The following is a 24,272-nucleotide window of genomic DNA, read 5'->3' as shown; positions in this document are numbered from 1 at the left end:
CTGTGGCATAAAAATCCGCATTTAAAAATAGAACAATTTACGGGTTCAAGCATTTTGTCTACATGAATTTATACACTTTGGATCAAGTATTTATAACAACCATGAAGCAATTCATCAATAAAAAACAATTCTCATTTTCAATTCATATTTAATTCTCATTCAAAAACACTTCTCCGAGAAAATATTTTTGGTGTTAAAACAGCTGGTTTCATCAATATGTCGAATTAAAGTTACTGACCAGTCAGCATAGAAAAACAGAATTACAGACCAATTAGTAGACTACAAATCATCTTCAATCAACTCGACATAAATTTCCACTGACAAAAAAGGTAATGGGTGCACAAAATCGAACTTGTCCAAAAATAATAACAAAATAAAGTTTCACAACAAAGTTTATTGCATTCTTTCTATTGTCGGTCTGCTTTTAATGTCTAAAAGCTACTCTACAATAATAAAAAATATAATAAATTATCATCTAAGGTCACAGTAGAATTAACCAAACGCTGTCAAATTACACAAAGAAACCTCATAAAAATTAAGTACAAAAACAACATTTAGGAAGGAATTTAGTTTTGTACTATTACACAAGAAACGTACTAACATGTCTACGTGCGTCCTTTGTTAAACACTTGTGCTAGTACTAATACTACGGCCGTGCCGAATAAGAACCAAGAGCCAGGAAGAGATGATCGTATGGCTTCTGAAGCTGAAACAGAAATTATCATTTATTGAAAGACATTTTATACAAATTGATAAACTAGCATTGCACAAACATGCCGGTGTTAGTATTATAAGGCTGTGCAAAAGAAAACAGTAATTGGTTTTTTGAATGATATAACACATATGTAAAAATTAATAATGCATGAATGTACATATCAAAATGAAGAATGTTTTACCTACAGAGTGAAATACAGTACGTAATCTGAAAATACCGAATTCCTAGTCATTAGTTCGGAAATGCTTCGCCTCGCAGAACCGTACTTGAATATACTTGAATTAGTCGATGTTCATTAATTTTTCTTTATCTAAATGTTAAATTGTTTGTAATTTCGAAAAACCGATTTGTTGGTCAATTAATTTTTTTGATAATAAAGATAAAATAAAGCCGGATTTTGCTACATTCATAATATTTATGTTTGGGCGGAGTAATACCAGAAAAATATCAGCATCAGTCTACATCGACCTTATGTATAGGGCGGAATTATCGTTACAACATTGTCCGAAATTCCAGTCGACGCCTTAAATTTCATGGAAAAAGGATCAGTGTCATAGTTATTACTCGATCTTCTGGTCTCAACATTTTCGATTTCTACTTATAAAACCGCTTAAAACAATTAGTTTATGTGCACAAAATACAGGAAGGACTTGAGAGGATTAAACCGTATTCACTGAATTTCTTCTGCATTTTTATAGAAGCCAGTTCAAATGTTTACGTTAACTTATGATTAACCTTGTCCGGTTGTTTCGGGTTGACATAAAATATATGTACATATTTTGAAGTATTTTTGTTTGTTTCAGAAACGTAAGTGCCTAAATATAACTATTTCCGAGACAGTGGGTAAGTTTGTGATATATTTATAAGATTATACATACATGGTGGCTAAACAAAAACAAACAGCAATTTCACGCCCTAAGAGGTCTAAATAAAAAACGTTCGGACACGTCAATTTTCATTTCCAGAAAGAACCGGTTTCGGAATTTAATACAACTCCTACCGGCCATCTTTTGGATATTTAAACTCAGCTGTATAAAGCATGTACGTTTATCAACATTTGCGGCAAAATATAAGAAGCTATAGTGATAATGACTGTTCGTCATATTTAATGAGTTATCTTAGACGATGCTTGATGAAAGTAAGTGAATAAGATTAGGAAATATTTGGCGAGCAGTTAAATCCAAAAGCTACCCAGACCTGAACTATAATCCTCTTCGTCAGTTAGACGATAGAATCCTGATAAAAGAAACCAACATGAATAAGTTCAGGCGATTAATACATTTTTATTTAATTGAAGCGTTTTTATCAGTAACTCACGTGATTTCTGAGGAATTTTACTATCATCTTCGACAGCCCATCCTAAGCTGCGTTTAATGGCCATTTTCCAACGTGTGTATTTCATGTCGCGAACTAAAAAAATAGTCGGCTTTACTACAAAATTTCTAGACGTGTTTTCGCAATCTTACCATTGGCACTAATGGAGGGAACGAAAAGATCATTCGGAGTGGCTTTAATTTTGGAAGCGTCCCATACTTCAACACCTTTTGCAGTTCCCGCCGCAATTGCGGCACCAAGTGCAGTTGTTTCCAACATAGTTGGTCTCACTGAAGAATTAACAAAATAACTTCCACAAATAAGAGTTTTAATTGAGTCGATAACATACCTACAGGTATTCCGCAATAATCTGCCTGCATTTGCATTAAGTAGTCGTTGATGGTCATTCCTCCATCTACCAGAAGTTGTTTCAATGGTATTCCACAATCTCGCGACATTGCCTCCAAAACGTCCCTAACCTGATAACAAACACCTTCTAGGGCTGCCTTTACTAGGTGTCCGGGTTTGGTTTCTTCCGTTAAACCACAGATAACGCTAAAAAAATCCGATAGATTAGCTCCTATAGTATCACTGAAGAGCTAGTTATAATACAATTTATGGACGACGGCGAACTTATGAACGATACGGTCGATTATTGACTTTTCGCTTGAATAGAGGAATGAATGGTCATCACATAAATTGATCCCCGATTTTCTATAAACTTTGTTTCAAAATTCGCTGTTATCGGGGATGAAGCATAGTTATATAAAATTAATAAAAAGGAGTACACTCTGTCCACACATCTCCTACTTTTATAATTGTCTTTCCTGCGAATGCGAATGAATGTGCGTTCGATCAAAAATATCTTCAAATTCATATATTATTATTACTAAAAATGACCGAATTAGTTTCACTTTTCTCGAAATATAAATTGTTGATTATTATATAATGTAACAATTTTGGGGATTATTTTATACTAATGTTTTTTTTCTTTGATTAAATTTTTAACCTTCTAGGCTGAAAAGTTTTATAGTAACTTAAGTAAATAAACGCCCTGAAAGCGTGAGTTCGCTTCGTGAAAATTTCACAACGCTTTAAATTATATAATTGATTCCGTGTGAATCTATATCTATGCCATTGCAAACTATTTTCAAAGCAATATCGTAGAAAGTGGGTCTAATTAGCACAGTTTCAAACATAGTTGTCGAAACGCTTTTTAAAAATCAAATTTACTCTAATTGCCTGCTGCCGAATTCCTAGATGTGATTGAGGCTCAAACTGTTCCCAATATTGAAAATCAGAACTTTAAAGATAATCAAGAAAGAAGCTTTATTAGAGAAAGTGTTGCTAAACAATGAATGCGAATCAAAATGGTGAATGCGCCAACACTCTCAGGATATTTCCATTATTTATTTTATTTTTACAAATAAATCAATACCTGTTTGTATAGAAACTTTAAAACATCAATTAAAATAGCATCTTTCTAATGACTTCGTTTAATACCAATTAACTTATCTGAAAAGTGCTTGCCTTTACTATTAAATAAGTTTATAGATTTCCTCCTAGAGGTCGCCACTCTTTATAACTCTCTGCCAAAGAATAGAGGAGTCGGTAGAAGAATGAGTGAAGTTCTGCCAAAAATTGTCTTCAGGGGGGTCTTAACTGATCCACTGTAGCGAGTGATGAGTATGGGAAATGATCAATGATTATTATCCGCTTGGTACAATTGGTCGCAACCCTTTTGTATCCAAATGTCTGACGCTACATCGAAGACCAGTGATTTAATGAAATTAAACGTATTTTGAGTTCTGATTTCGTCTGAATGTGTGAGTAAATTTGGTTGTTTTTGGCTCAACAAATCACTCATTTCTGATAACGGCTTAAGCCTGCTTGCATTTACGGGTTCTCATGAGCTTGGATTGGTATTTTTCGGTTTTTTTAGATAACTAACGGATGGAAGAAATCGCCTTAGCGCCACCAAAACCAAAATGCAACTAATTATGAACATCGGCTAATTTCACTCAACTAGAGTTTTTTTTCAAATCAAATATGGCTTTTTCACAAAGAATTAAGAGTGGGAGGCACTATTCGTTCTGTGTAAAACAATCGTTTTTTTGTTCCTATTTTTATTTTTTAACAGAATATTTGAGTACTTCTAGAGTATTTAGGTTTACAAAATTACCAATCTTCTTATGAGGCTGCTATATCACGAAATCGGCAACCACAAGTGAAATTACATTCAGAGGTTAAATTCACAGTTTCAAAAAATCACATTCGCAGTTATAACAGTGATTTCAAAATCACGCTTTAGCTCATCTCTAATTAAAACTAACATGATCGGGATGCTAATGTTTGAAACCATCTTAGGCATCAATAAGATCAACCATAAGATCCGATTGTTTAGTTATGTGTTATTTTATCCATTGTTCAAAAGCACAACTAAAACTTGACTTTGTGCACCTTTAGTCTGATAAATCACTTTTAGACCAATTATTTAATAGTGTAATAATTAAATTAAACTGGAAATGTTCGATTAACAATAACTAGAATCGGAGATAAAATGTAACAGAACGTAGTTTTTTCTTTGGCAAATGAAGAACTTAAGAAGACAGAAAGGTAATTTGTAAGTTTCACTACTTTAGACTAAGCTGCCTTCTACTAATGCACATTTTCATCCATTTTTTGCTATAATGAATATTTAAATTAATAAATAACATTAAATTTGCTGTTACTTTTCTACTAAAACGGTTATTGAAAACACCTGCAGCCATGTGAGTTGAGTGTTTGCTACAAATTATTGCTCTTTACAGAAATTACTATACTTATTGATTGGATAAGGTCTTTTTTTGATTTTGCCGCTGAACTATTAACTTACCTTCGGGCATCCTTTCTCCAGTATGGTGCATATAAACCTGAAAATGCTGGTACAAATACAACTTCGCCAGGTTCAGACATTCCTTGCGCCATATCGGCTGCTTCGCTCGGATCACTGATTATCTGAAGACTGTCTCTCAACCACCGTAAACATATTCCTGCAATCGTTTTTCTTTAATAAATAAATTAAAACAGTTTCTAAAAGGCAAGATTCACGTAGACGCTCTATTATTATTATAAAACAATGAATTCGCGCGAGTTGGAACAAACTTATTTAAAATTTCAAGGTTTCTTATTTTGAAAAAACTGTCGAACAGCTCTATCATTGCAATTCTCATTGCTTGCTGATTTTCGGTTTAATGGAGTGGTTTTTCTCAAACAAATTTTAGAAAACTCCAAGGATACAAATTTGGGGTGCTTGGATCTGGAGCTCAAGTCAGCTTTAGATAAAATATCTCCTTTCTATAAATTTGGAAATATGCATATACTATTCGCCAAAAATTTGCAAACATTTCAGCGCCCTAGAACCCTATCAATTCTGCCGGATAATGTTATCCTTATTAAATAAGATTCCGACTATTAAGGTACTCATAATTCTGAATCTTCCGTTTAATGCTTGCGAGAATTATGTAGACTTTTCAAGCTCTACTCGATAAATTCGAATTTCGTTCGTAAAATCTGTTATCATTATATCGGTAATTTTTAGTCTGCTGTTGAGATCATCTTCAATAAATTCATGTCGTAAAAATAGGCGCTATTTGTTCGTGAATATAGATACTTTATTTGTAAATAGAGGAAAGCATTCAATTGTGCGTTTTTTGGAACTATTTGTCATACCGTTTTCAAGTGACAAAACAAAGGCAATTCATCAAATCATTTTGCAAAAACGCTAAATATATATAAAAGAAAACAAATGGTCACCAATTTGAATTAAAAAATTTTATACAAAATTGATATTTGGTGTTTTTGTTGAGTGGAATAGTTTTTTTAGGTCACTACATAAAATAATATTTGGCTAGAGAAAAACAAAAATGTAACTATTTTTATTTTTTTCTGGACACAACCTTTGATTTTTGAATGAATTTGTTCGAACTCACTCGTTCAACACCGAACTTTTACCGCCGCCCACATTCATACGTACAAAGTTAATAACCTGCTATAGCGACGGAACCTTCTAAGGCATAAATCGTTGGTTGATCGGGGCCCAGCTTGTACCCCACTGTCGTTAAAAGACCATGATTTGAGTGTACCATCTGGATTTCATGAGAATTAGGCATTTCGGTAAAGACAAACAATTGTGCTTTTACTTACGCAAGTTCCAGTGTTGTACAAAATGAAACAGCCAGTCCCATAAGTGTTTTTTGCTTGGCCTATTTTAAAACACAACTGGCCCACTAAGGCTGCTTGCTGGTCTCCCAATATCTATAAATTATACTTGATTTGAATTCACTTTCGTTTGAGTTGGCTACAAAACATATATACCCCTGATATGGGAACACCGGCTAATTTAAAACCATCCGCAATATAGCCATAAATTTCCGAGCACGATCTTATTTCGGGCAAAATGTTCATCGGAATTCCAAACACTTTGCAAAGTTGAGGATCCCATTTTAACGTTTCAATATTCATTAGCATAGTTCGGGACGCGTTTGTACAGTCTGTGATGTGAAGTCCTCCATTTTTACCCCCCGTAAGATTCTGTTAAGTCGCAAACTATATCGACGTGTAACAAAAAATTGCATTAATTCTCACCCATATAAGCCAACTATCAATATTGCCGAAAATACATCTGCCTTCGTCCATGGCTTCTTTTACGCCTTTTACATTATCTATCATCCATTTTATTTTTAAGGCACTGAAATATGTACTGACCGGCAGGCCACAGACGTATTGCAAAAAGTTCTTGTCCTTTTTTCCATACTGCAAAATCTCATCCATAGTGCTAGACGTTCTCATATCCATCCACACTGAAATTCGTTAATTCATTAGTAATGACAAACACCCAGCTTTATTCAGCTGGTTTCACTAAATACCCAAGGCATTGTATAGAGGTTTTCCAGTTATTCTATCCCATAAAACGGTGGTTTCTCTTTGATTTGTTATCCCAATGGCGACAATGTCCTCAAAGTCAATATTCAGTTTCTTAAGATTGTCACATGCGATGTCTATGCTTTCTTTAACGGCTTGAAGCAACAGCATAGGATCTTGCTCGAACCATCCCTCTTGTGGACATATATGTGACACCTCATTCTGATGGTACGTTAAAACTTCAGCTGTTTTCGATGCAAATATCTGAAAAAGAAAATACGTGAAATGTATTTGTATAATATGTGTAAGTACGCTGTAGGTATATCTAATTGAAGGGCTTATTGGAAAAACATGACAAGCCCCAAATCATTTTATTGAAAAAATGAGCTACCAGGTTTCAAAAGACCTAGTTTTTGAATGAAGAGCAAATTAACTAGATCATGTATTAACATGTGGCTTGTGCGCTATTGCGGGCTACTAATATTTAGTTAACTATTCATTTATCAACATAGTGTGCCTTGACATGTTTTTTCGATAAGCCTTTCAATTAATTGGCCTTCTAGCTTGCGGATCAAAGCGCGAATTATTTCAGGAATTAGACTATATTTCCGATTTTAATTAATTATTTCAAACTAATACAAGGCAAATGATGATTAAGCCAGTATCTCAAAAGTTGTCAGGCGCGTCCTGTATTTTATTTTACGGTAAATTATGATATTACTATACGCATCAACTTTAGGAATAATGAAAAGCGCTGTTTTTCACAGCAATTCAATCCGCTTGCGAAGCCCCACAACAGTCCAAGTTCGAAAGAAACACTCAAAGTTTCTGGGTGTTTTTCGTTGGTCGGGAAGCTTTACAGAAATAGTATTTGTTACATTCATATGCTGCTTTTGTACAATTCTCTATATTTGCGTACAAAGTAACGCAAAACGCACGCCGAAAACGTTTCTGTCCGCTTCTGAATCAGACGTCCGATTTTTCACATCGAAACACTTGCTTAATAAGCTTTCGCATAATAAGGTACCGCGGTAATTATTTTTTTTAATAAAAATTCCCTTTTTTATTATTACCATGATAACGTTTGATCTCACCGCATTTATCTGTCCTGGATAGTGTTGAATAATTGAATTGAATGGAGTTTTGCGAGATAATTAACGTATTGAAATTTGTGCAGTCTAAAAAAAGTCAACATTGCATGAACACGAGTAAAAGGCTGATCCGCAAGCTCAAGGCAAAATCAAGTTTAAAAACCAAAATAAAAAATAATTCCGGTGCTGTTTACAGCGAAACACAAAATCATTCACAGTCATGATCTGCCCGATCTTTAATAAATTTAATTGTAAATGAGTGTGTTCTGTTGTTAGCACACCTTGGGTTGATTTCGAAGTAAAGATATTAATTCGTGGCATTTTTCTATTGTAAATTAAACCTTTTGGTTTTGCTGTCTTCAACGGTAAAACGGGCCTAGCATTCAAACCAAAGCTCCTAAAGGTTTAGCGGATAGGAAGAGGCTGAAAGCGGTCCTGGCCTAGTTATTGAGATTTGGCTCTGATTGTCCAAATTTAACATTCTAAACATATTTTTGCCGGTGGCCAGGATCCATCGACTTGTTTTTTTGCCGTTCAGCGCCCTTCAGGCTGCAACATTTATGCTATTTTTGTAGATCTTATATAGAGGTTTTTGCTAAATTAGATCGATCTACCATAAAGATCAGGTTTTAGAATTTTATCGAAAATACTTACATCTAAGTACATATCTCGATTCTGACTGATTTTTAATTGTTGAATTTGTTGTTAGTTTAATTTTAAAAATAAAATTAGTTTGTTTTTGTTTATTAAAACCGGCAAAAACGTTCGGTTTCTCATAAATAATTTTGTAATGTAATATACGATATAATTTTAGAAGTTATAATCTGGGTTTTTACAGTAGATACTTATATGTATTTGCCTATTTAAATGTACCTTTAAATTAATTATTTTTCATATTTTGAGATTTGAGAACTTACCCTTTACTACCAAGTGATAAATTTTATATCTTTTGCATGTAATTGCGTTTTTGGTTCATGCAGAACTGTTAATGAGGAATACGTTTTTGTTTATAAAGTAATAAATGAAAGGTTTTCTACAGTTCTACACGGATATATCTTAATATCTTCACATAACTATACATTCAGTTGTACCTTTTACAGTTGTATAAAGAATAGCAAATATGATTTGGATATATAAGTAAAGGCTATTGCCTTAGAAATAACATTCTCTCTTCTTTTTAAGTCTATTATCATCAAGAACCCATACTTATACCTACATACATAAGGTACTATTGAATCCCAACAAATGATCTTGAGTGCTTTTTAAAAATGGCTTTCGTCTTAAAAAAAATTAACAGTAGTATAGGTCAATCACTTTATAGTCTTATATGTAACCAAATAAGAATATGAGTCAGTTAACTAGTAAACTTTAGCTGATAAAAGTATCCAAATGTTGATGGAATTTTAAGTGTACCTATACAAAAAAATAAGTATTCTACATATTTACGTTTTATCATTTTTACTTGTAGGTACTTATGCATATGAATATTATAAAATAATGCAAATATTGCTATCTTCAATGTTTAATTGTTTCTCCTTGGATGTTAAAAATTGAAAAACACTATTTGAAAATGGTTCTACTAGTTTTGGTCGAATTTGCAAGCAGCATATAAACACACCTAAATATCTATACACCTAGTACTTATTGAACTTCATTCTCATTTTCATTTCACTGCTTCAAAAGTTTCCTAATTCCTGTAAGACTTGCAGTTCATACAGATATCCTAGATTTCTTGCTACGAGCCTTACGAGATTTATTTTCTAAACATTACATACCGCCTATATACACCTTACATACTGCCTATATTTAATGCAATGATTACGTCAACTCTTATTATAATTTGCACTTCGATTCGAGCTCATAAAGATTCTTTATTTTTTGAATAGTTTGAATGCATTTGGTGTAAAATAAAAATAATTAAAGACGACATGACATATCGAAATAAAGTTTTTACTGAGGCCTTCAATAACTCATAACTCCAAAAATAATACGAATTAGTCGCTTACCAAAAACCGGGTGCTGGAAGTGCCTTCATCAATAGCTCCTATGAGGGGCCCGTATTTTTCTCTTGTTGAACTCATTGACAGTCCGTAGTATGAATGGCAAAATGGAACTTAAACACTTGTATCTCACTTTGATCAGATATCGGGGTTCAAATTCCACTGTGGAGTACCATTTTTCAGGATACCAAAATAAACTAATTTTTTAAATTTTATAACCTAAAATCTTAAAATTGATAAACGTCAAACATAACCATTTCTGGAGCTCTATTCGCGAATTCAAGTCCCAGCGCCCACTGGCGGCTAAATACCAAACTACACTTTTTTAAACGAGTAACTGAGAGAGAAGTACTTGTCTCTCTGTAACAGTTTACATTTATTTTGTTTACATTTGGTCATGGTTGTTTACATACAACGACTATATTTTTTCTATATTTTATTCTGATTTATTTTCCTTATTGCGTGTACTTGTTATTACATTCCTATCTTTCCTGGGACTCACTCAAAGTGTGAAGTAAAAATTTTGAATATCGACAGCGCCATCATCAGATTTAAAATTTACACAAACTCATGATTGGTAAATATTGACGTTCTTTTAGGTCTTTGCCTCTGAATGAAATTCTCTTCTAAGACTTGAATTTTTTTCTCATATTTTTGAAACGATACAGTATCATCTAAATCAGATCTGTTTTTGATGCATGTTGAAAAGTGCGTTAAATATATTTTTTTAAATTTTCAGTTGATTTTCCCAAAGAAATAAAATAGAAAAACCATAAAAGATAAATCTTGCAACCATATTTGATTCTCAATATCAAGAACTCTATATATTCGTCAATAATGTTATACTGTAGCTTTGACTGTCTTACGCAATACTTGTACATATAATGAAATCGTTCAATAGTAGTTCGGCCTTTGCTACATTATCCGATTAGGGTGCCCCACTCTGCATATTAATACTTTCAGAAAAGGGATTAAAATACATATATGTACAACTTTTGCTATACATCCAGCAGGTAGAAGAAACTCGCGCTAACTTTGATTATAACTTCAGACTAACTAATGTCTGAATATCAAATATTTTCAACTCATCTCAAACTTATATAATTCTGATTCCAGCGCAAAACACGTAAAAGTCTCGAACATAGTATGCATATGGTATTCTTTAAGATGCATACAGAATGCTAATTATTAATTATTGACCACTCTTACAAACCACAATCTCACATGTGTGAATCGTACATTAATTAGTGTGCTAAACTAGGATGGCGTGACAGTCCAAACTAGTATTTAAAAATTTGTGTTTTTTGTCATTTTTCTGACCGAGTTATGCTAGAATCTGATTTTTGTCTACGTCTGGATGTTTCAGTAAAAATTGACTTCTTGTATAAGCTGCATAGAGATACAGAAATTTACGACGTTTATTAATGTTACAACCACAATATAGTTGTACAAATGAAAATCAAACATAAAAAAATTCGATGTTAGCGAATATTCTATAAAAAAAATCGGCAACATTATATTAGCGTGTTCAATACGATGTGGGCATATAAAGGGCGGTTAATTTGAATATTTTAAAACTGAATGTAAGACAATTCTGGTAACAATCCGCGATTGGTTTATTTTACCTTCATAAATAAAACTATTGATGCTCAGGAATAATATTTTTATATTTTCGTTTTCCATAAGTGATATTTACTGAAACACTTGATTGTTAAGGGAGAAAACATAGATTACATTTTGAGATAAGCAAAATGTTTAATTTTATATACAATTTGAAAATTTCAACATCAATAAAATGGACAACAAAATAAAATGTACAAACAAAAAATGGCAACCGTTGGTAATAAACTATACATATAATAAGTTTGCTTACTTTTATATAGGTAGGTACATTTGTATGTATGTTTACTCTGGTGTGCCGCATATAAAGTGTAATAAAATATGTTAATAGTTATCAACAAAACAAGTTTACCATTAGAAAATGTATGGACATTCTATGGGTTTTAGATACAACTTTGAAAAGGCTAATTACTATAAAAGTGGAATTTGGGAATTTATGGAATAGTTATGTATATTTTGAAATACGTGCAAAACTTATCATTTATATTAAACATTCTTGTAAGAAATTTTTGGTGCATTTGCCCTTTCAAAGATGTACGCTCGACATATCAAAACTTAATTCACAATTACTTTGTAATATTGCACAAAAACCATATTCAACTCAAACAATTATAACTGTATAAACACACATTATATAAATTCTTCATTACAATTATATTATATGATTTAATCGAAGTGACACTTTTCCTACAATAGATTAAATTTACCTTATACAAGGGAATTACAAAAATTTGCTGCAATTATCACAAGAAATCTAGTGGCGAATGAAGTAACATATTTTTGTAATTCGTGGCTAAATTGTTCGATACAAGGTGTCTATTTTTATTCCTACTGTTGTAAAAATTAAGATTATTTTTTACTATTAATTAACAAGTCATCGTCACGCACATCAAGACCATCTCCATACTACCATCAATCTTAATTTAACATACAAATAATAAAATAAAACACCCTGTATTTGTTTTGTTCTTGTGATCCTTTTCGGTTTCCAGGATTCAGCGATATAATCTAACTGTAGTGTGAATAATATACAAAGTGCCGAATTTTGTATATTTTCAGATGCTCTATTTAGTTTCCAAGAAAACGTTGAAAGAGTATCGTTATTTATTTACCGTGGATATATTTATCACTTTAAACTGTTTAACGGAAATTCTTCACTTTGTATATCGCAAATTCCAGCTTCGGGAAAATCGTTATTTATATTTCAGAACTAGATAAATATACTTTGGAGATGAATGTTTGAGAATATAATGTAACTGGTACAAAAATGTCGCCATGCACTTAAGTTATTTTCGACTTATTAGCTTTTTTGTTTCTATTTTGATTTTGGCGCGATTGCTATCTTCAAACGATTTCTTCCATTTATTATATATTTATATAAAACATTAAATCATATGAAGACATTTTGTGCACCAGTACAATCTTGTCATGATCGAAATAATAGAGAGCTAATCACACGCATTTTTGTCCCCTTTATACATCTTTAATTTAGTAAGTAGGTACTGATATTGCTTCAAATCTTTTAAATATATAAATAGCGTGACAATATATTTTTTTACAAATACGATATGCCCATATAGAGTTTAGGCCAAAACTCAACGAAACAATGATTTTAATTTTTTATTCTCCAAGTTTGCATAGACTAGATAAAGAACTTGCTTCATTCATGCTTTTTTCTCTCTATGGAACCTGAAGGTGTGAGTGCACTGGGAATAGTCGAATTTTGACTTTTACGTATCCATTTTGACTGCAATGCTTTCGAACAATAAGAAGTGGCTGTAGACCACCGTTAAAGCAATAATTAGTATGTAATGAACATTTTCTTCTGAGTTCAGAAAATTGATGTGAATAAAGGGTCAATATATTTATGATTCATAAATTATTGAAAGTTCTATCGATGGCAAACTGTTCCATATTGAATTATATATTCGTTTTACAATCGTTGACATCATGTACTTCCTTTAAGTTGTTATAAAAACATTATGGGGCAGAAAGACCGATTGGGTCGATAGCCTTTTTCTGTAGGAAATAAAGATTATTTATATATATATATAACATTATGGGGGACTATAGATAGTATCAATGCTGCTTTAATAAAATGTCTTTTAAATGGTCAAAAAACGAGTTTAAAGTGAGACATTTAATAAAGTAGGCATGTGTTGAAACGTATGCATCGTAAAAATGCGGAATTACAGTTAAAAGAGAGCTTATAACACTTTATGCTTACATTATTTTAAACAGTCAAAATTTAAATTGCACCTGATGGTCAAAATTTCGATATATACTGCCATAATTGCGTATACAACGCAATGTTGACGGATGCGTTTACCCTTATTAAGCATAGTGCATACTAATTAAATTCATGTAAATTATTTTCTATACACTGAAAAATTCTACATTATATCAGTAATAAATCGTTTCTAAAAATACTCCGGTTATATTCGCCTGATCATACATATACAGCTGCTCTATAAGAGCAAATAATATTTGACCCATCAAATATAGCCGAAGCTATTCGAGAATATTTTCTGTAAGGAAAAAAATTGATTAAGTACAAAGCCTAAGTTTCTAGATACCTCAATATAAGGCAGTACCTGCACATATGATAGATATATTTTTTAAATCACGCTTTCATTCAAGCAATTAATAATCAAAATCGTTTTTTTAGTGATGTAAGTATTTACGTTTACCACAATGGACATTTAGTTTGAGTATTTACTAATTCCTGCAGTAAAATAATGTTACTGCTGTCTTTAACTAATTTGAGCAAAATATGTTCGTTATAAAAGTGAATGTAAATTATTTTCAAAATATTAGTTAACGAATTAACGAAGGCGTATTTTAAAAAATATTTCGTTTGATACAAACTCGATAATACAAATAAATGGCAACGTTCCTCCTAGAATATGATAGGTAAAATTGCAAAAATGCTTTGTTACTTGCCCTTATATCTTAGCTGATTGGATTCGAAAAATTAATTATCTGTAGTAATAAATTAGTTTTTATAGTTAAGTAAATTTTTGGCTAATGATCTAATATTCAAGTACTTAAACATTTATTGTGGTGTGCTGAACATGTGACAACTTGCATTTAATACAAAATAACCGATAATGTAGACATCCACTTTTACCGTGTTTTCGACTGCAATTCAATGTATTCAAACTAAATTACACAAAAAGTGGATGTGGCCAAAATCTCTACACGTACAAGTGTGTAGTATGTATAAAGCTCGAAATAATACAATCTGTTGAGAAGTCGCGCACCACTCATTGAATACACGTCTAGTCTCCAGTGGATTCTTCGTTTGAGCGATGAATATGTAAAAGGCAAATCAACGGACGTTAAAGTTGAGAAAAATTTGAAACTTTTGAAATTCCGCATTGTAATGGTATCTACATACACGTGCCGGCATTAATAAAACTGTCACTGCAAGTGCTTTTTTCAGTGATCAATAGCATCTCAACCAGAAAGAACCAGATGCCTTTTACATATTCCGAAACCCGGAACAATCGAAATTCATCTACAGACTGGACTCACACCAACAATAGTTAAGACATACACGTTTATCTTACGTTTTATTTAAGTGAACTAAAACCGAAGGCAGCTCCTCCATTGCCACCACTGCGATGGAAATGGACGTTTTGCCATTTGTTGTCCCTCTTGTGCCAAACTCTGCTTTCTTCCGACTGATGGGTATGGGCCTGCCCATGTCTGAAGCAACAAAACCGCTCTTTTAGATAAAGATCTAGATATCTCAAATCTATGGATTTATTTTTCTAACTGTGTGAAAGATATTCAGATGATTTGTATTTTTAAAGCAGTTTTTGAGAAATCGTTCTATTTTTTTAAAGAAATAATAAAAATATAATTCCTACATGGCTTTTCAGAAACGCGTACGAAACTGAGAGTTTTTTAATGGAACCCTTGAATATTATTACAGATTTCGATTCTACGTTAAATTATGAGCATATTTCAGATAATACTGCCTATATCTAAGATCAACTGTTTTCCGGCTAGAAGCAACTAAAAATCGACTTTCTACTGAAACTACGTACAAAAGTTACGTCTCAAAAGTTATAAGTATATAAACAAAAACAAATTTAAATTCCAGAAATTCTTGAATTAGTTCCCCATTTTCCTGAATACATATTCTATAAATTCGTTTTTGTTTCTCTATTGCAGCTAAAATGATTCCTTGATCTCTTTCCTAATATTTCTATTCTACTGTTACTATTTCCTTAATTATATTCACCGTCGATTGATCTTCATGATTGAATTGACCCTCTAAAAACTCCCAAAAAAATTGTCTAAAATTGTCAAGTCTGAAAGTCTGAGCTACTAAACTCTTCGTTTTTTTTAAATTTTTGTTTCCTCGGAATGTTCTTTTTTACTCTTGAATGTAATTTCTTTTATATTATATTTCACTTTATGATATATTTCAGTAAAGATATTTAAATAAAGAAATCTCCTTTCTCCTTCAAATATTCTTGGATATCCTCACTTAGTTTGTCCTTTGTTGAATGAGTTTTTAATATATGCTTCATATGCAGGCTGGTCTAATTGTTAGAGACTACTATTGCTATCTTCTAAACCGTAAGATAACCGTAAACCGTAATTTGGTTTAAGTAGTAAGTAGACAAAAACTGTCTCGAAAATAAATCGAAAACTAAGTGTTGTCTAAAAAATATTTGTTTTTAAATCGCATTCATATTAAATTTAGCAAAATAGCCGTTTTACTTTCTGAGATGTCGACACTAACTCCTATTTTTTAAATACGGATCAGGGTTTTTTCCCGTTCTTTTAAATGCATATTTTTTGTGTTTTCAATTATGTTTACATTTGCCGACGTTTTGGTTGAAAGATTCCTCACCCAGGTTTTTTGTCTGAAAAATTTGAATCCGACCTTGAATTTGAGTTGAACGTTAGGTAATTCGTCTTTCTAAACCGAAATAAAATCCAATGCTTAGACTTAAAACTGAAAGACATATTTTTATAAACTGGCCGCCTCAATCGCCAGATATCACGCTCATCGATTTTTCGGTGTGGAGTTTTATTAAAGATCAGGATTTTCAAACACCTTCGGTAGATTTGGACAATCTTATTTAAAAAATTTTAGCTAGCCGCCTGTGCAAAATTGCTTACTTTTTCAGCAATTTTATAAAAGAGAGCTCAAAAATGTCTTCCTTGCAATGGAGGTCATTTTGAACATTTGTAGTTTTTGTGCGTTTGTCTTCGCAAATTGATATATTTTGGCGTTACCATCAATTAATTAAACAATATCGATTTGGCTAATCACCACGAGCTATTTTTAGCCAAAAAAGTACATTTCTTCATGTTCTTTTTTAATCTAAATAAGACAGGTACTTTTTTTCTGCTCCTCTAATTTTAATGTGGACCAAAACAGAATGTATGGTTATTTTCAGATGGCAAACCTAAAAGTTTCAAACATCCCATTTTGCAGCTCAAATTCATTCAGGGTCGGATTTGTATTGCAAAATGCAAAACGTAAGAAAATGTAAACATGTGGTACACCAAGGAAATTAGGACAAAATATGCATTAAAAGGATCGAGAAAAAACCCAGGCCTTTAATTAAAAACCCATTTAAAATTTTTTCGAGTTAAAATCAAATTATTGATAAGTGAATCAAATCGTCCCCTAAATGTTTTGGTTGAAAGTTTGAGGCTAAAAATAAGTTTTTTTCTCCCCCAAACAGATCAGTTAAGGGTAGTATTTGATTATAATTCAATTTAATCCTATGCCAACATATTCAATTTGTTTAATACAGTTTAGGCCAGAGTTGTGTTTGTGGTTACGATCGTTTGCTGTCGGCTATTGGTAATTAGGGGAAACTTTAGAAACTGTAAAATTTTAATAGTCGCCACATATTCCAGACTTTTCATAGTTTAAATAATTTACGATTTTCGAAGTCGAAATAAAAAGGTTCTTGGAATGAAAAAACATGAACAGGAGAAAAAATTTATAAGAAGTAAACTGTAAAGCGAAAGGAAATCATAATTACTATTTCTAAACACTTCTGGCTCCAACAAAAATTAAACTAAACTATTACTTAAAATTTCTAAAATATAAACAAGAACTGAGTTTTAAGAGAATTTTGAAAAATTGGACAAGAATTTTCGTTCAAGAGAATTCTTCGAATTTGTGGACTTATAATTACGAAACTTTCATTAAAATAATGGGTGATTTCCATGTTTCCGAATTAAGTTTTAATTTTTTTTGAAGAAAGGCATTTTTTATATGTGAATAGTTATATACTTACTTATCCATATACTGCGTCAGTCGAACGTATGCAATGCAGGCGGCGTCTTCTCCCAACAGGTGTACGTGTGGGTTTAATATGGTAGTGTTCACTGCTTTACAGTTCTTTCCCAATACTATAAAATGAGTGTAAATTATCGGCCCGAGGCCTAAATATTTGACGGTTGAACTTACCATTATCGAAGTAAAACTTGTGAAAGTCCATTCCTTCAACCAGGTTGCCCATCGCTTCCGGCTCGAATGCCGTCAGATGGGGGTCGCAAATTTTTCTGATCCAGAAAAATATAATTAGTCTGCATATAAATCAGTTCTATATGGTTGAAGTGGATTCATATTTTCAAAACTTTTTCATTGGGTATTTTGTCAAGTTTTTTTCTATAAAAAACGAATTTCACCCTCAAATAGAAATAAAAAACGATCGCTTAGTGTGGAACTTACGACATACTTAGCCTCAAACTATAAGAGGCAATTCAAAGTAAAGAAATTAATTTAAGAAATTTAAATGATTGAAGCTTTAGGAAAACGTTTCTAAATTATGTTGATTGCTAATTGTCATTTTGTTCCACAGTTTGAGCGCAAGTTTGCTGTAGATTCCCCACTAGGTATTCGGATTATTCCCACTAGGTTTCGTTATTATGCATCGATAATTCACGATCAATTCATTTAAGGACCGGGGCCGGAATTTTTCCATTTCCAATTCAAAAGTTTTAACTTCTCCAGCTTGTTTTCTTTGATGACGGTCCGATGAAGAAAATTTCTTGAAGCCACCAACGCGTATCCACCAGTTAAAAATTTCAAGGCAGCTTAAATCGAACATCTATTTTATCATATCTATTTTTCTCTGTCAAAGTTGAAGATTGCTTCAAGTCAATCATTAATTGAAACTGGAACGTTAATTTTATATTCGACTCGTTAAAATCATTGAAACATCATTTGAATTGTACCGAATGTATTTTAAAATCGTCAAAACCTGAAATCACTCACTATCTAAAGCATTAAGAATAACAAGTAGTTGCCTTCAATAATTTCAGGATATTTTAATTTGCTCCCATTCATTGATTGATCGTTGCCCGCGTAACAGTTTGGGTTTTGTTCACTCAGATTTATAATAATACTAAATATACATTTTACACGAGTACGATTGTATTTATATAGCGCCGAATTGTAATAAGTAATTAAATAATAGATATACGTTTATTTTTAACTTTTTTTGCTCGCAATAACAGTCGAATTCTTGGCTTCAGCATAATTTCATAGCGTTGTAAAGTATAGAATTAATGTTGGGACTTCAAAAGTTATACCATAAATCTTCTAGTTATTGAAGAGAAGTTTGTTTTCAATATTTTAGATGCCTGTACAACGTAAACAAATCGACTTAGAACTTAGGTATATTTATAAAAATGTTCTGGCTTTAAATTGGAAGAAATAACACTTCTTTTGGTTTTGTTGGCTACAAATAGGACACTGTATAAGTCAAATTTATTTTTTGATTAAGTGTTCAGAAAACTGCCGATTTTAGCTGAAAATTATTATCAAGAAGTTAAAAAACTTACGTGTAAGCCTCAAAGTCTCCAGTGTTAATTGCCTCTATTAATTGCTCGGTCATCTTAATGATTTCTTGTCGTCGAGCTGGGGAAAAGAAAACACAGTTAAAACTGATTTTTCAAAATTTCCAACATCTCTTTGAGAACAATAAACACAACATCTATAAAGGAACCACTACTACAGTGTATAGCACCAAGTACCACTGGTTTATACGTGAAGAACACTGTAAGAGGCGTAACTTCAACAATTCCATGCAGATTGAAAAAATCAATACGACAATATATCCAATTTTGATCGTTTCTATTGATTTTTCCGGGCTTATTTTCATTTCTTCGGTGTGGGTTTGAATGTGTAGAAAATCGAGAAAAAATCGTGTTATGTGTGTGGTATTGAATTTTTAAGTGCCTAATTTACATTTGAGTTTACCAAATGCAGTTCAAACTAGATAGTTGTAAATTACTCAGCCGTTAATATAGGTTTTGCAAATAAGTTGTAAGAAGCTAATACTTTTCAGCCTTTTACTTAGCAGTAGGTACAAGAGTAGTTACTGCGTCTAACTTTCCCCCATTGTCATGCGAACTTGTATTATCATTTACCTACTGTACTTTAAATATATACAGAATTATTCACTTTTTAAATTAGGACATATTCTGTTGAGTTACAAAAGCTTTTAGGCCTTCGTGTACGTTAATTTATTCCTAACGTTTTTCAAGCACGTGTTTCACTCAAATTCTTACACCCGGTCACTTATTCATCATGAGCATTACATCATCAGTCCAGAGAAAGCTTTCCTTTGCAAATGGAAGTCACTAAGTGCTTGCGAAACGCCAGGAAGGATTTCTTTTTCACGTTGGTCCAAGAGACCGAAAAACTCACCAGTTTCAAGCAAAATGACTGCAAAAGCCTAACCCTTTTGATAAGGACAGATTCACCTGCCTCAGATCCGGGCAAAAGTGTTTTGCTGTCGTTTTGTCGTGTGTTTTTTAGTGTACGTTAATTTTAAACACAGTCGACGTCATCAATTTAAATAAATGGTAATGTTTGGTCTAATTAAATAGCACAGCTGGTATTTTGTGACGCAAAAACTGATTAGCAAGAGACAATTACGAAACTGAATCTCCCTGCATAGTTCACGGGAAATACTTAACAAAATAAATGAATTTCAAAAAGTCCACAGCACACATTGAACTTAAACTATCCAAATATTCCCGACGACAGTCACTAGCTACATACGAAAGCTGAGTACAATCAACGACTTTAACTACAATGTTATACTGAAATTGGCCAGCAATTACAATGGTATTCGCAAAAAAGCGTTCTTGAATGTGAACTTCAACTCTCCAGTGAAACGTTCCTATTCTCATTGTGTTAAACGTGCACGAATCTGTACTATTTATAACATCCAACTCGGTCATTAATCTCATAGTAATACATCATTATTATTTTGAGTTTAGGTATTAAGCTCATCCGTAGTCTAATATTGATCGTTGGCCCAGAGAAAGGTCATGTAATCCAGAGGACAAAATTAATAATATATTCTCTAAGTAAATCCGAAGGCTTTAATACGACAAAAGCAATTTACTTTACAAACGAAATAATTAAGTACACGAAATTGGAAGCTGGATAACATGAAAACATGCCTTTTCCTTTATTTATTCAATGTGACGCCGTCCTATATTGAATGGTACATCTATTCCCTCCGGGAATTTATCGGAGAAGTTAATTTTGTCGAAAAGAAATATTTGTTGCGATATTTGCAGAGCATGCGATTGTTTATTGATCGCAAAGTGGCATTGACTAATATGAAACAGGTTTAGATGGGGATTCAACACCTAAACTCGACACTTAAAAGTTTCACTGAATCAGTTTGAAGTAAGTTCAGTGCACTTTACCACGATAACGAACACTACATGTTATAAGAGGATTCTATGTATGAGCTTAAATACATTATATACTACCTTCACATAGTATGTGGATCATACCTGACATCTGAGAGTTAGTCGATAGTTGCGAAAAAGGCTTGTCCGGACACACAATCCGTATTTCTATATGCAATATAAAGCGACTCGTTAGTTTAAAGGCAAAACATGCGGGTCGGGGTTTTTCATCTCTGTCAGATTGTTGCCATCAATTATTTATTTAATTATTAGCACCGAAACAGCATAATTTCTAAAAAATATCCAACCAACACTTTTGTATATTTTGTTTACTATACTTTCCAAGTGCCTCTAATTTGACTATAACTAGCGCACCGAACTTATGCTGTGCCCAAGTGAGCACCTTATGTTTGGAGATAAACCAAAACTCTTAAGCGAGTAAATTTTACAATGAGTTCAGTTTTATTACTAGACTGAAAATGAGCCCAGTCTCAATATTTTATTTATTAATTATTTACGATTGTAGTTTGAAAAGTTTACACATAAATGGTAAACTTCCAATTTTTAATAAAGCTTAATAATTTTGTAGACTGATCTCTCAGTGCACATTTTTAACTGGTGCCTGTTTAAGGTTACCTCAGTTTACAAACTTAGGACTAATTTGAAAACATCATTACTAAAGGGTTGTTCTCACAGTAAAGTTCCGAACAGTTTGTGACTCCAACAGATTGTGTTGTGTTTTCAAGAAGTCAAATATGCTTTATAGAAGCTGGAACTTAACTTCGTTGACAACATCCTGATGCGATACTGGTTGCTATTAGGGTCATGGTGGGGAGCAACAATTTTTCTTTAAAAACGCAAAAAAAAGTATTTTTTCATTAGCCTTAGTCATTGTCCATGTCTCGCATCCATAAGGAATTATTGGTCGTATACGGCTTTTATAGACTGTCACCCAAAGGACCTCAAAAGGTTCTTGAGATGCTTTTGGGCTTGAAAAAGTTGTTTAGAAAAAAGAGACTACGATTTGCGGCTTGAATTATGCCTTTTATTTCCTTTGTGACATCGTTATCGGCTGTAATTGTAGCTCCTAGATATTTAAAGGGCTCCACTCGTTCAAAATTATAAGTGTCTATTGTTACATTCTGTCCTATTCTATCTCTGCGCCTCTGTCTGTTTATGCACATATATTTTGTCTTTTCCTCGTTAGTATTGAGTCCTACTTCTCTTGTAGCCTTTTATATGCGATTAAAGATACCTTTTACTGTTGGTGTGGAATCTCCAATGATGTCACTGTCATCTGCATATGCTAACAATAATTTGGGGCCTCGCGTAGTCAGGAGTTCTGTTTGAATTTCTGCTGACCTCGTAGCTTTTTCTAGGGCGATCTTAAATAGTAAAGGCGACAAATCATCTCCCTGTTTTAATCCGCTATACCGGTTTTCCGTCTTCCATACATGCCTTCGTCTTGTGAACGAGTTTTCTTGGGATTGCGAATTCGGCCATTGCATTCCACACCTGGGATCGTTCAATGCTGTCGTATGCTTGCCGAAAATCTATGAATGATTATGGACATCCTCTGAGTATGGAGTCAGTCTATCCAGAACATTATTGCCCAGGACTTTGCTGGCCGTACTGATGAGTGAGTTTTACCTGTAGTTTGAGCACTTTGACTTGTTATCTTTTTGTGGATTGGTATTATGATGCTTCCTTGCCACTTTGTTGGTATTGTCCCCTCTTTCTATATCAAAAGAATTAGTTGGTGTAATTGTCTGTATAACGATTCCCCTCCGTACTTTAATAGTTCTGATGGTATGTTATCCGATTCAGGAGCTTTTGAGTTTTTTAATTTTTTTACTGCCTTTCGAATTTCTTCCATGGATGGTTCTTCTACAGGGAGATCTGCTGTGTGGTATGTATTTTCAATGTGTTTTTTATAACTGTTCGGGTTAGTTCATTATCATGTCTCCATTAGCGTGTTTCAACATCGGGACCCACCTGGGCTGATCCTCGTTTTTCTTGTTTATTTCTCATGATCTCAATTCAACAACTTTGAAGATAATTTTGTAGGCTATTCAATTGTAGTACTAGATTCAGTTTCATTGTAGAATAAAAATTAATCAGTTCGTATGATTAAGAAAGATGCGCGACCAGGTCTGAATATCAGAGGACAATCAAGAAATTTGCGTAAAAACAGTGTACTTTTGGTTTGAAATCAATCACAGATCTCTGTATGAACCCGAATTGCTCAGAACGGAAATCGGTTTCTTACAGCGGTGAGAACCCACCTTGTGTATTCTTATTATCATCTAAAATCTGAACAAATTAAACCAAATTGTTTGTCTGTGGCCGTTCGGCTTCGGTCTGTTCCCAAACGCAAGGTATTCACATGTTCTTTGCATCTGTTTCGAGCTCGGTCTGTACGAAAAGAAGATAATTTTCTTATTTAATCTGAGACAAAATTGTTTAGCTGAACATTTTCTTGTACTTTGTAACATAAAACTGTTGTGTCCTCGTCCGTTTCTTAAGTGTTGTATTTAGTTTCTTCGATACTTCTTCTAACAATCTAATAATTGCGTTTTCCAATTTTATACCGCAGAAAACACTGAAAAATTCTTAAATTGCGAGTAAAAGATAGATGCTGGGAATTTAATTCGTTTTTTCTGGGTTTATTAAGAGAGCAGAATACAGAAATTGATACAACAAACTTTTTATTGCTGATCGCTAACTTTGTAAGACTTTGCAAGAAAGGCAAGGATTTACCTTTTTAGACCAAACTTTTTTCAGGTACGCATTTCTCTTTAAAGAGAAATTTACATTTATCTTCAGTATAAACATTATAAAGTCAAACTTGGTTCATCGAAGGTTTCAAATCTCCTTCAATATTTGCGCCTCAGTCAAATTTTTAGGGTGTTCAATTCAATTCTTTAGAGA

At 32.8% G+C, this 24,272-nt stretch overlaps 2 protein-coding genes across 3 annotated transcripts in view; both read right to left on the bottom strand.

The window, feature by feature from the left end:
* Window positions 1–374: 374 nt before the first annotated feature.
* Window positions 375–10,280, bottom strand: LOC109534528 (glycerol kinase). Of its 2 annotated transcripts, XM_019900258.2 has the most exons (12): window positions 10,029–10,280; window positions 6,937–7,195; window positions 6,656–6,870; window positions 6,386–6,601; window positions 6,215–6,325; window positions 6,057–6,156; window positions 4,905–5,061; window positions 2,379–2,584; window positions 2,182–2,319; window positions 2,033–2,125; window positions 1,913–1,951; window positions 375–706 (listed from the first exon to the last, which is right to left on the bottom strand). In XM_019900258.2, exons 1-12 carry the CDS (start codon window positions 10,101–10,103, stop codon window positions 606–608), a joined length of 1,710 nt encoding a protein of 569 aa, XP_019755817.1. In that variant the 5' UTR covers window positions 10,104–10,280; the 3' UTR covers window positions 375–605. The 2 variants fall into 2 exon arrangements, with proteins under 2 accessions (XP_019755817.1, XP_019755818.1); XM_019900259.2 differs by lacking the exon at window positions 1,913–1,951.
* A 1,390-nt stretch (window positions 10,281–11,670) lies between these two features.
* The window catches only part of LOC125505399 (calcium/calmodulin-dependent protein kinase type II alpha chain-like), a 48,039-nt gene continuing 35,437 nt past the window's right edge, over window positions 11,671–24,272 (bottom strand). Inside the window, exons 7-10 of the mRNA XM_048669140.1 lie at window positions 19,473–19,548; window positions 18,094–18,188; window positions 17,921–18,035; window positions 11,671–15,353 (exon numbers count right to left, since the gene is read on the bottom strand). Of these exons, the coding sequence (XP_048525097.1) occupies window positions 15,218–15,353; window positions 17,921–18,035; window positions 18,094–18,188; window positions 19,473–19,548 (422 nt within the window). The 3' untranslated portion in view covers window positions 11,671–15,217. The remainder of the gene's footprint in view (window positions 15,354–17,920; window positions 18,036–18,093; window positions 18,189–19,472; window positions 19,549–24,272) is intronic.

This window comes from Dendroctonus ponderosae, unplaced genomic scaffold, assembly GCF_020466585.1.
Source record: "Dendroctonus ponderosae isolate FM_Combo_2020 unplaced genomic scaffold, Dpon_F_20191213v2 Dpon_F_20191213_8, whole genome shotgun sequence".
Classification (NCBI taxonomy): domain Eukaryota; kingdom Metazoa; phylum Arthropoda; class Insecta; order Coleoptera; family Curculionidae; genus Dendroctonus; species Dendroctonus ponderosae.
The sequence above is the reverse complement of the archived record's forward strand: the minus strand, read 5'-3'. Positions and strand labels throughout refer to the sequence as shown.